This window comes from Manis javanica, chromosome 14 (assembly GCF_040802235.1).
Source record: "Manis javanica isolate MJ-LG chromosome 14, MJ_LKY, whole genome shotgun sequence".
Classification (NCBI taxonomy): Eukaryota; Metazoa; Chordata; class Mammalia; order Pholidota; family Manidae; genus Manis; species Manis javanica.
In genome coordinates, this window is record NC_133169.1 from 73,427,751 (window position 1) to 73,440,883 (window position 13,133).

Genomic DNA, 13,133 nt, shown 5'->3' on the forward strand with positions numbered 1-13,133 from the left:
ATATAAAAAAAGACTACTCATGTAAAATGTATATCTAATCAAAGACTGGGAGAGAACACATAAAAATTTAATAATAGTTATCTCTGGATAGTGATTTTTATTTTCTTCTATATACTTTCCTGTATATTTTAAATTTTCTACAAAAAGCACATTATTTTTGTTCACATACCTAATAATAGATACAACTGTAAAAGACAAAAAGTTTAATGATAAAATTCTTTAATAACATGAAAGACAGCCAGGCCAAACTGTGAACTCCAGATGGCTTGATATTATTAAATTTTCCTCTTCTGTAAATTTAGAGTTGTAAAGTCCTTTCTACCGCTAATTTTCCACAACTCATATTTAATGGCTGTGATTAAGAAAATGGAGACACATATCTCTGCTTTGACAAGTGTAGACTTTTTATGTATTTATCAGGTTTTTATTCAAATGTATCAGGTTAATATATACCATTCACTTCAAACTGAGTGAGGTTACTTTGCAACCAAGAAATATTTTTGAGTATCATAGTATTCCTCATAGGACAGGTTCATTATTACCACAGAGAATCAAATAAAGGTGGGGTGATCTAAAATACAACTGTTCATGCTAGAAAAGAAAAAGACCAAAATCAAATGAGAAATCAAAAATGTATAAATTGGCATTAGAAGATCGAAAGTGACTTTGAGTATGGAGCAAAAAAATAGGATATTGCTGGATGGTGGGATTATGCATGATTTTTATTTTTATGATAAACATCTAAAGCTCTGCAATAAGGCAAAATAGAAGAATTTATTTTTAAAGTTAAGGTAAATAATAAATTATGTTTACTGATCTATCATACCAGACTAAATTCTTGCTATGCTGATATAGTAGCTAAAATTAAGGGGTAACACTATGGATGAGGTCTATGTTAAGAGTGTAAAAGTACGATTTCTGGTTACCACAACAAAATGAAATCTCAGGGAGATTAACCTGTACAATATTCCATCAGGCCAGAACAAAGAACTGACACAATTTTTTTTTGCAATTACCAGAACAAACTATTCAAAACCTGGCCTGGCTGACTCCACACCCCAAGCTCTAGCATTCTACTTTACCATTCAGGTTCTCAAACCAAATGACACTTACATGATTAAACACATCAAACCAGCCAGGTTTTCATTTGGTAAGAAATTAGGAAGGAAGAACTAAGGTTAAAGACAATTTATGAAGTTGCTGTTACTTTCTCAAAAAGCACATTAGTCAGCACTTGTCCCTTTATTATATCAAACATAATATCTAAAAACATGCAAGTCATGTCAACTTGCATCAACAGATGCAGATCTTTACAAACGTGAGCTATTGGAAAATACTAATTTTTAAATCCTTTTTTATATTTAGTTATACAAATATTACTTTAGGAAAAAACAGGAGGGTGTAGAATACCTCAAACAAGCCACCATTTTCCTCACAACTCTCATGGCAAAGCCAAAGGATCAGCGGTGCCACATAATCTGGCTTCAGAGTTTCCAGAAAATCTAAAACAAATGCAAAAAAAAAAAGTTTTAAACAAGAATATGTTCATATTTAACCAACCATTTTACTCTGTAAATTCTTTACTTTTAAAATAATAGGTAATTCAGAGATTTTCTTAATAAAAAAATGAGATATTCATAATTAGTCTCACATTCAAGGCTTTTGGAAGAACTTTTTCATCCCACTGGAAATATTCCTGAAGCTCTCTTCAGCTTTTAACATTGAAGGCATCAGACACACCTTCCCAAGATGGGGAACATACTATTCTGGCAAAGACAGGTTATAGCTGCCTACTCAAGACTGGGGAGCAAAGCTATATAGAACATGAGGAACTTAGGTACCATCCATTTCCAAAACTAATTTGCTCTCCCAGAGATTTAACCAGGAGCTAGAAAAGTACAAAATATCCTTGAAAACTGTAAAGCCAGTAGGATAATGGACCTTGCAGCCATTACTCATGAGTTACAAAGTATAAGAAGTGTTTTCCCATTGCATTCCTACTGTGAACAACTTAACGGAGCAGACAGGTACTATGCAAGGAGTACGAAGACCTGGATTTTACTGCTGGCCCTGCCAGGTAGGCAACATAGGACTTGCAGCCTATCACTCAGCATGCATAGACATTTGTCTTCATCAGTAAGATGGCAGTTAAGATGCTCTGCCTGCTTATTCCACCAACTTGTTCCAAGGCTCATATGAGATGCAGTTTATATACTTTATCATCATTAAGCATCAAATAGCAAGTTTTAATTGAGAAATGACAAAATGTAATTGTATATTAATATGCTAAAGTAACAAAGACATTTACAGTCCCTGTAAATTAAACAGCAGTGACAAACACTTTTCACTTTTCAGCCTTTGAAAGCTCTCAAGTATGCAAAAACTCCAGTGGCACACAGTTCTCCATTTTGTGTTACACACGAGAAGAAAACCAAAAGTAGATGCCAATCATCTCAAATTACAGGATAAAATAAATTCTTAATCGATACATACCTCTCATCTCACTACATAACCTTCTTATTTCCCTTACGTATCAACTGACAGATGGTAAGTGAAGGAATATTTAGGTAGAGAGCAGATGTTTGAGCTAACTTTATAATGAATGCAACAAAAACATACCTAAGAAATCCAAATGAGCAGGTAAAAAAAAAAGAAGAAAAGAGCATAAACCACATAGGAAAAATACTTCTGCCTTGCATCTTATTTCACAGATTATCACTAATAATGTAAGTAAACATTCTTGCTTTCCAGGTCAATAACTTATTCCCCAACTTCCCAGGTTAACTAGTATCTTACTAAACTCAATTTCACAAACAAAAACAAGGCTCAAGAGGTAAGTGAAATTCCTGAGAAATCTCACTGATAACAACATATAAAGTTATGTGGAATCAAAATTAGATCTTAAAGAGTTTTTACTCAATCCAGTCCTTTTTCCCACATTTCCAGGTGATAGGATTTCTAGCATTACTGTGAACAAGTCCTCTGAAGTACCCTTCTGCTGCCAGAAATTAGATTTTTTGAAACATTGCTGAAATGGAGAAAGTATCCCTCAATCAAAAAGAAAAAAGGAAGAGGTGAAAAAAAGATGGTGGTGTGAGAAGTGAAGCAGAAATCTCCTCCCAAAACCACATATAATACGAAAATATGGCAAATACAACTAATCCTAAAAGAGTGACCAGAAATAAGATAATACCAGCCAGCCTTCATCTGGGAAAAGAAAACATCTCATGGAAAAGGGTAAAGTAACAAACCCGTGACCCGGCATAACCCAAGACCTCACCCCACCTCAGCTCACCCATAGGAGGAAGAGAAACAGAGGGGGAGGGAGTAGAGGCCCAGGACTGCTAAATAATCAGTCCTGGAGATCTACTCTGGGAGCATAAACCCACATTGCATGGCACTCTGGAGATTAGAGGGGTTGAAAAGCAAAGTCAGAGACTGAGATTCCAGCCGCCTGTGGAGAACAGGTTCCTACAACCAGCCGCTCTGGGACAAAACAAAGGCAGGTGATTTGATAGACTTACCAACAGTGAGGGAGCTGCCAAAGGGGCAGGGATTACACAGACCTTGCTGCTCAGGAGAAGGAACAGGTGGACAAAATTGTCCCAGCACACTCAGCCCAACAGGTTGGGAACTTTCAGGAGCTTCAGGGGCTCCATTCCCCTGGCTGGCAATGCAGCCCTGAGGACCCCCACTGCAATAAGCACTCTGCTGCTTCTTCCTCCCAGCTGGCACCTGTGTGCAAACCTGCTGCCCCTGTCACTGCTCCAGGCCACCCAGAGATCAGCCCCTCCTAGAGCAACTACACAGGCTTAACGCAGAGGCTGCTCCCTGTGCTCGCAGCTAACTGGCCCTCACAGCGGAGGCAGGCACTAAGCCGGGAAGCAGGGAAGAGCTCTGTCCTCCTGGCAGGCACCAGCGCAGCTCACCTGCAACTCCCACCATTGCTCCAGGTCAGCAGGAGGGCAGCTCCACCTATGGCAACTTAGGGGATTAACACAGAGGCTGCTCCCTGTGCGCAGCTCACTGGCCCTGACAGAGGAGGCAGGCACAGAGACTGGGAAGCAGGAAATAGCTCTCTCCTCAGGATAGGCATTGGCAACCCTTGCCTGAAACCACAGCCATTGCTCCAGGTGCTGGGCAGCTACAAAGAGCAGACCTTCTGGGCACTACACACAGGGTGCTACCTACACAAACCTAATATTTCTCATTATCCAATAGGATTATGAAAAGGCAGAAGAACCTTGTTCACTCTAAAATCCCTCAAACACCAGAAATAGGGCTCAGTGAAACTGAACTCAACAATCTTTCTGAAAAATAATTTAAAATAAAAGTCACAAGCATGCTAATGGAGCTACAGAATAATATTCAAGAGCTTAGGGACAAATTTAAGAGGGAGATAGACACTTTGAAAAATACAACAGCTGAAATGAAACATACAATGGAGGGATTTAAAAGCAGACTAGATGAAGTAGAGGAGATGGTAATGGAATAGAAATTAGAGAAAAGGAATACCAAAGAAGCAGAGGCACAGAGAGAAAAAAAGATCACTAAGAATGAAAGAATATTAAGAGAACTGGGTGACCAATCCAAAAAAAACAGTATTCACATTATAGGGATAACAGAAGAAGAGAGAGAAAAAGGGACAGAAAGTGTCTTTGAAGAAATAAATGCGGAAAACTTCCCCAATCTGGGGAAGGAAATAAGTCTCTCAGGCCACAGAAGTGCACAGATCTCCCAACACAAGGGACCCAAGGAAGACAACACCTAGACATATAATAATTAAAATGGCAAAGATCAAGGACAAGGACAGAGTACTAAAAACAGCCAGAAAGACAAAAAGATCACCTACAATGAAAAACCCATCAGACTATCATAAGACTTCTCAGCAGAAACCTTACAGGCTAGAAGGGAGTGGCATGATATATTTAATGCAGTGAAACAGAAGGGCCTCAAACCAAGAATACTCTATCCAGCAAGATTAACATTTATATTTGAAGGAGGGATTAAACAATTTAGAGATAAGCAAACGTTGAGGGAATTTATCTCCCACAAACCATCTCTACAGACTATTTTAAAGGGACTGCTCTAGATGGAAGTGTTCCTAAATATAAACAGCTGTCACCAGAGAAAATAAAACTATGTTAAAGGAAGCAGACCAATTAATTACTAATCAAATTTAAAATTAAATCAGCTACCCACTAAGCCAGTCAAGGGATACACAAAGAGTAAAGAACATGACACCTAACACATAAAGAGTTGAATGGAAGAAAAGGCAGAGAAAAAAAAGAATCTTTAGATTGAATTTATAATGGCATAATAAGCAAGTTAAATTAGACTGTTAGATAGTAAAGAAACTGCACTTGAACCACTGGTAATGAGGAATCCAAAGCCTGCAATGGAAATAAGTACATATCTACTGATAATCACCCTACATGAAAATGGACGGAATGCACCAATCAAAAGACACAGAGTTCCAGACTGGATAAAAAAACAAGACCCATCGATAGGCTGCCTAAAAGAGACTCACTTCAAATCCAAAGACTAAAACTGAAGGGATAGAAAAAGATATTTCATGCAAACAACAGGGAGAAAAAAAAGCAGCAGTTGCAATACTTGTATCAGACAAAATAGACTTCAAAACAAAGAAAGTCACAAGAGACAAAGAAGGACATTACATAATGACAGAGGAGTCAGTCCAATAAGAGGACATAACCATTATAAATATATATGCACCAAACATAGGAGCAGCCAAATATGTACAAAAATACTAACAGCATTAAAGGGAGAAAGAGAATGCAATGCATTCATTTTAGGAGACTTCAACACACCACTCAGTCCAAAGGACAGATCCACCAGACAGAAAATAAGTAAGGACACAGAGGCACTGAACAACACATTAAAACAGATAGATCTAACAGATATCTACAAAACACTCCACCCAAAAGCAATAGGACACACATTCTTCTCAAGGGCACATGGAACATTTTCAAAATACATCACACACAAGACCACAAAAAGAGCCTCAGTAAATTCATAAAGACTGAAATTCTACCAAGGAACTTCTCAGATCACAAAGGTATGAAACTAGAAATAAACTGTGTAAAGAAAACAAAAAGACCCACAAACACATGGAGGCTTCACAACATGCTCTTAAATAACCAATGGATCAATGACCAAATTAAAACAGAGATCAAGCAATAGATAGAGACAAATGAAAACAACAGGTGAATGCTCCAACTTCTGTGATACGCAGTGAAGACAGTTCTAAGAGGAAGGCATACAGCAATTCAGGCCTATGTCAAAAAAGAACAATCCTAAATAAACCGTCTAAACTCACAATTAATGAAACTGGAAAAAGAACAACAAATGAGGCCCAAAGTCAGTACAAGGAGGGACATAAAAAAGATTAGAGAAGAAATAAATAAAATTAACAAGAATACAATAGAAAGAATTAATGAAACCAAGAGCTGGTGCTTTGAGAAAATAAAATAGATAAACCTCTAGCCAGACTTATCAAGACAAGAAGAGAGTCTACACACATAAACAGAATCAGAAATGAGAAAGGAAAAATCACTACAGACACCAGAGAAATACAAAGAATTATTAGAGAATACTACACAACATTATATGTTAACAAACTGGACAATCTAGAAGAAATGGACAACTTTCTAGAAAAATACAACCTTCCAAGACTGATGCAGGAAGAAACAGAAAATCTGAACAGACCAATTACCAGCAATGAAACAGAATTGGTAATAAAAAAAAACTACCCAAGAAAAAATCGCTGCTGGACCAGATGGCTTCACTACTGAATTTTATCAGACATTTAGAGAAGACCTAATACCTATCCTCCTTAAAGTTTTCCAAAAGGTCAAAGAGGAGGGAATACTTTCACACTCATTCTATGAAGCCAGCATCACTCTAATATGAAAACCAAACAAAGACACCAGAAAAAGAAAATTACAAACCAATATCCCTGATGAACATAGATGCAAAAATACTCAACAAAATATTAGCGAACAGAATCCAAAAATAAACCAAAAAGATGATACATCATGATCAAGTAGGATTTATTCCAGGGATGCAAGGATGGTACATTATTTTAAAATCCATCAACAACATCCACTAGAGCAACAAAAAGAAGGACAAATACCACATGATCATCTCCACAGATGCTGAAAAAGCATTCAAAAATTCCATTCATGATAAAAACTCTCAACAAAATGGGAACAGAGGGCAAGTACCTCAACATAATAAAGACTATATATGACAAACCCACAGCCAACATCATACAAAGCTGAAAGTTTTTCCTCTAAGATCGGGAACAAGACAAGGATGCCCACTCTTCTTACCTTCATTCAACATAGTTCTGGAGGTCCTCGCCACAGCAATCAGACAACATAAAGAAATAAAAGGCATCCAGCTTGATAAGGAATAAGTTAAACTATTACTGTTTGCAGATGACATGATATTGTACATAGAAAACCCTAAAGAATCCACTCCAAAACCACTACAACTAATATCTGAATTCAGCAAAGTTGCAGAATACAAAATTAATACACAGAAATCTGCTGCTTTCCTATACACTAATGATGAACTAGCAGAGAGATCAGGAAAACAATTCCATTCACAATTGCATCAAAAAGAATACAATATCTAGGAATAAACCTAAACAAGGAAGTGAAAGACCTATACCCTGAAAACTACAAGACATTCATGAGAGAAATTAAAGAAGACACCAAAAAATGGAAATGCATCCCATGCTCTTGGGTAGGAAGAATTAATACTGTCAAAATGGCCATGCTGCCTAAAGCAATATACATATTGAATGCAATCCCTATCAAAAACCCAATGGCATTCTTCAACATCTAGAATAGTTCTACAATTCATATGGAACCACAAGAGACCCCGAATAGCTAAGGCAATCCTGAGAAGGAAGAATTAAGCAGAGGGAATTATGCTCCCCAACTTCAAGTTCTACTACAAAGCCACAGTAGTCAAGACAATTTGGTACTGGCACAAGAACAGACCCATAGACCAGTAGAACAGAATAGAGAGTCCAAATATTAACCCAAGCATATGTGGTCAATTAATATACAATAAAGGAGCCATGGACATACAGTGGGGAAATGACAGTCTCTTCAATAACTGGTGTTGGCAAAACTGGACAGCTACCTGTAAGAAAATGAAACTGGAATACTGTCTAGCTCCATACACATAAGTAAACTTGAAATGGATCAAAGACCTGAATGTGAGTCATGTAACCATAAAACTCTTAGAAGAAAACATAGACAAAACTCTCTTGAATATAAACATGAACAGCTTTTTCATGAATATATCTCCTTGGGTAAGGGAAACAAAAGCAAAATTGAACAAGTGGGACTGTATCAAACTAAAAAGCTTCTGTACAGAAAATTCCTCTCCATCCTACAGTATGGGAGAATATATTCATAAATAACATGCCATAAGGGGTTGACATCCAAAATATACAAAGAGGTGGTCATGCACCTCAACAACCAAAGAGCAAATAACCCAATTAAAAAATGGGCAGAAGATCTGAACAGATACTTCTCCAAAGAAGAAATTCAGAGGGCCAACAGACACATGAAAAGATGCTCCACATTGATAATCATCTCAGAGAAATGCAAATTAAAACCACAATGAGATATCACCTCATACCAGTTAGGATGGCCAACATCCAAAAGACAAACAACTAATGTTGGCAAGGATGTGGAGAAAGGGGAACCCTCCTACACTGCTGGTGGGAATGTAAATTAGTTTAACCACTGTGGAAAGCAGTATGGATGTTCCTCAAAAAACTAAAAATAGAAATACCATTTGACCCAGGAATTCCACTCCTAGGAATTTACCCTAAGAATACAGGAGCCCAGATTCAAAAAGACATATGCATCCCTATGTTTATTGCAGCACTATTAACAATAGCCAATAAATGGAAGCAACCTAAGTGTCCATCAGTAGATGAGTGCATAAAGAAGATGTGGTACATATACACAATGGAATAGTATTCAGCCATAAGAAAACAAATCCTACCATTTGCAACAATATGGATGCAGCTAAGGGTATTATGCTCAGTGAAATAAGCTAGGTGGAAAAAGACGAGTACCAAATGGTTTTACTCATCTGTGGAGTATAACAACAAAGCAAAAACTGAAGGAACAAAACAGCAGCAGAATCACAGAACCCAAGAATAGATTAACAGTTACAAAAGGGAAAGGGACTATGGTGAGTGGGTGGGAAGGGAGGGATAAGGGGATTAAGGGACATTATGATTAGTAAACATAATGTAGGGGGCGGAGCATGGGGAAGGCACTATAGCACAGAGAAGACATGGTGACTCTATAGCATCTTACTATGCTGATAGAAGGTGTCTGTTATGGGGTATGTGTTGGGGACTTTGATAGTGGGGAAATCTAGTAACCACAATGTTAATCATGTGATTGTATATCAATGATACCTTAATAAAAATAATAATAATTTAGCATTATCTTAAGTTTAGCATTTGAATAATTCTATGACTCAACAATTTTATTTTTAAGTAAACTACCCCCAGAAAAATTCTTGTTCCTGTGAACCAGAACACAATTATGAGAAGACACACTGTTCAAAAAAACAAACTGAAAACAATTCCAGATATCCATTAATAAGAATTACAAAAATTCACAGAATGGACTACTATATAGCAGTAAAAGTGAATGAACTACAGCTATACATAAAAAAAGTTAATTTCAGAAATGTAATATACTGCATGGAAAAAACAAGAGCAATTCCCAAAAGAATACAGTACATTGTAATTTCATGAGGATCAAAAAATAAGCAAACAAAATGCTAAGTATTTAGCCATGTATTAATCCTTTTTTTTAAATTAAGGTAATGAAAACTAAACATTTTCTTTAAGTGATTACTTCCGAGGGAAGCAGGTATTTTGGGATGAAATGATAACAAAGACACAAGTTTTTGGTAATGCCCCAGCTTTGGGGTGCATAGCAGCTACTCTTCAAGATGGCCCTAATGAACCCCATCTCTTATTCACCCCGTCTGGAGTCCCCTCATACAATGTATCAGGGTTGGTAGTCTGTGTGACCAGAGGGATAGGTCAGAAGTGATGGCATGTCACTTCTGAAACCAGTTTATAAAAGATTGCAACTTTTGCCTTGGTGACTATTGGGAAAAGCCACTGCCTTATCAGAAACAATCCTATGGAGAAGCCCACTTTGTGAGAAACTGAGGCCTCCAAACAACAACTCAGAAGCAATGGAGGCCTCTTGCCAACTGCTGTGGACATGCAGGAGCTTGAAAGCTGAGCCTCCAACCCAGCCAAGCTGTCCAATGACTGGAGTCTCAGCAAACATCTTCATTGAAACCTCATTAGAGACACAGAAGCGGAACTTTCCAGCTAAGCCACTCTGGATTTCTGACCCTAGAAACTCTGTAAGATAGTATTTGTTGTTTTCATCCACTAAGTTTGGAGTTATTACACAGAAGTAAATAATTAATTACAAATTGGTATTCATTCTAGGATTATACTTTATTTCGTGTAAGAAACATGTAAGTTACATACACTACTTTCCATTTATTTCAAATACATTTCAAAGGGGGAAATGAAATTGCAAATATCTCTACACATTGCTCATAACATTTGGTTCTTTAAACAAATGATTCATTTGATAGCCTGTAAATGGATACTTCAGAGGAAGAGAAGTAAAACTGTGGGGCAAAGTAAGTTTTCCGCTTTTTTTAACCATAGAAAAGTAATAAAAAAATAAAAAGTTAACAGAAATTTGGAATCTGAAGGGTCTACAACTCTCTTACTTTACAGAAAACAGGTCCAGAAAGATTAAGTCATTTGTCTAAAGTAGATCTTATTTTCCAAACTTCTTTTACTAGAGTATGGTGGGCATAAAATATATTAAATACATTAAACTTTTACTTAACATCTCTAGAGGTACAGACCTGTCCAAATACATGGAAGCTACATTATCAAAGGAAAACAAATTTAAAACCCAAAGTGTTCAATATTTTTTTGAAAATGACTGTTTCCCAAAAGGAGTCTACAGCTGATGACAAAAAGCCTGACTAAGGCAGAAGTCTTAACAACAGAATGACAAACACAAAGTTCTAAGTAGTGGTTATCTCTTGGCATGAAGCAGAGGGGTAGAAGAGAGGGCAGAAAGTAGATGCAAGTTTTTGGTAACATTCCAATTCTTAAGTTGAATAGTGAGTTCATGACTATTAATTATGTTTTTTTGCTGCACTTTTCACCAGTAATCTATACTGTTTTGCATATATATGTAGTATTATATGGAAAAGGAAAAAAGTGAATTGTATGTGTCCTTCATATGATCTGGTCTTTTTTTCTCTTTCTTTCTTTTCCCAGGGGAAAGTGTGAACACAGTCCCCACTACCACAAATTATAGTCGAGTTTCCCATGTTTGGGGAAATCGCAGGGGTCAGCACATCTGGAGAGCAATGGATCAGCCTTGCCCTAGGAAAACCACCTTTGTGATCATGGTATCTCCCCTGCCAAGTAAGTACATATAACCTGGTTTTTTAACAAGAATTCCTTTGATATGAATATGACAGTATGAAGTTTTTAAAATAAGGGACTTTTAAAAATGGCCCTGCTGACAAAGGAAAGGGGGAAAAAAAGATCTCAGGTCCAAACAGCTCTTCTACACTAAAGCAAACTGGTTAGGTACAGTTCTTAGCAGAGGCTATCAAGTATATACTTTGTATTACAAATTTCAAGTTCTAAAATGAATGTTAGCTGAAATGTGGAAAGTAAATGGTACTGTGAATAAGCATTTGTGTTCCATGAAGTAGCTAACTTTAAAACAATGTCACTCATCAATAGTTTTGTAGCATTTCACAGAAGCTACTTTTAAAGTACTATGAAAATTTTCTTTTTAGAAGTATGTTAAAAACCAAGAGTATCAAAAACCTCACAGTTTTCCACTAGTCAAATATTCTGTTTATTACATAACTAAGCATAGGTTCTCAGTTAATACTTCAAAAATTTTTTAATTTTACATTTTCAAAGAACAAAGTTGGGAAACCCATATTATCTGATTTCAAGGCTTACTATAAAACTATAGTAATCAAAACAGTATAGGTAAAGGGACAGCCCCATAGATCAATGGAAAACAAAGAATCCAGAAATACACCAACACATATGTGGTCAACTGATTTTCCACAGAAGTGCAAAGGCAACCCAAATGAAGAAAGAGGGATGGATAGTCTATGCAACAAATGACCTAGTTTCTTCAACAAGTAAGCAGCTTTTTTTTTTTTTTTAAGGAGAATGAACTATTATGTGTTAAATGAAACCTCAAGAGATACAGTAACAAAATGCCTGCAGACTTTGTTTGGATCCTGAATGAATAAACCAACTTTAAAAAGGTATCTTTTTTGGACAACTGGGAAATTTTAATATGAATTTGGTATTTGGTGATGTTAATGAATTATTTTGTGAGATGTGATAATGGCATTGTGGTTATAATGTCCATATCTGTTAAAGATACATTTTGAAGTATTTTTTAGGTGAAATATCTAAGACTTGCTTTGAAATATTACAAAAAACAGAAGAAAATCATTCTGAAATATTTCCAGAGAGTTCTGTTCTCCTTAACAAAGGCCTATCCTACCAGAGCCTTATCTGACCTAACAGAAAGGCATTAGACAGCTGGAGCCCCTCTAGGCTCCTGTCTCAAATAAGGAAAAGAAAAAAAAAGGCTAAGAAACTCTTCTGAAGGACATAACCCAGGAACTCTAATCCACTAATAAAACTGGGGATTTAATCATAAGATTAGAGATCATGTCCCCTCTCCAATAACTTTCAGCCACATCAACAGGAGTCCAGTATAGTAACAGTGAGTGACAACTGAGAGAACTTCAAGACACACAGTCTGTTTAACAAAGAGTTTCTAGGGAAACCTGAAAACAGGAAACACAAAAACCAGGACACAAGGAAAATGAAGCCTCTGACACTGAAAGCTATAGCAAACAATAAACAGCCTAACTTCTAACCAGAAAAAAGCAGAACTGCACACTACAGGCCCATTTATTTTACTTTCTAATACCCTAATACTCATATTCAGCTTCCAACAAAAAGT

General features: G+C 36.7%; 1 protein-coding gene and 1 non-coding gene across 2 annotated transcripts in view; both read right to left on the reverse strand.

Annotated features, from left to right (window-relative positions):
* HSD17B4 (hydroxysteroid 17-beta dehydrogenase 4) overlaps window positions 1-13,133 on the reverse strand; it is a 98,622-nt gene that overhangs the window by 49,180 nt on the left and 36,309 nt on the right. Inside the window, exon 9 of the mRNA XM_073222182.1 lies at window positions 1,411-1,502. Within this exon, the coding sequence (XP_073078283.1) occupies window positions 1,411-1,502 (92 nt within the window). The remainder of the gene's footprint in view (window positions 1-1,410; window positions 1,503-13,133) is intronic.
* Window positions 11,396-11,556, reverse strand: LOC118972191 (U1 spliceosomal RNA). Its single transcript, XR_005061034.2, has one exon. It is a non-coding gene; the product is annotated as a U1 spliceosomal RNA (small nuclear RNA).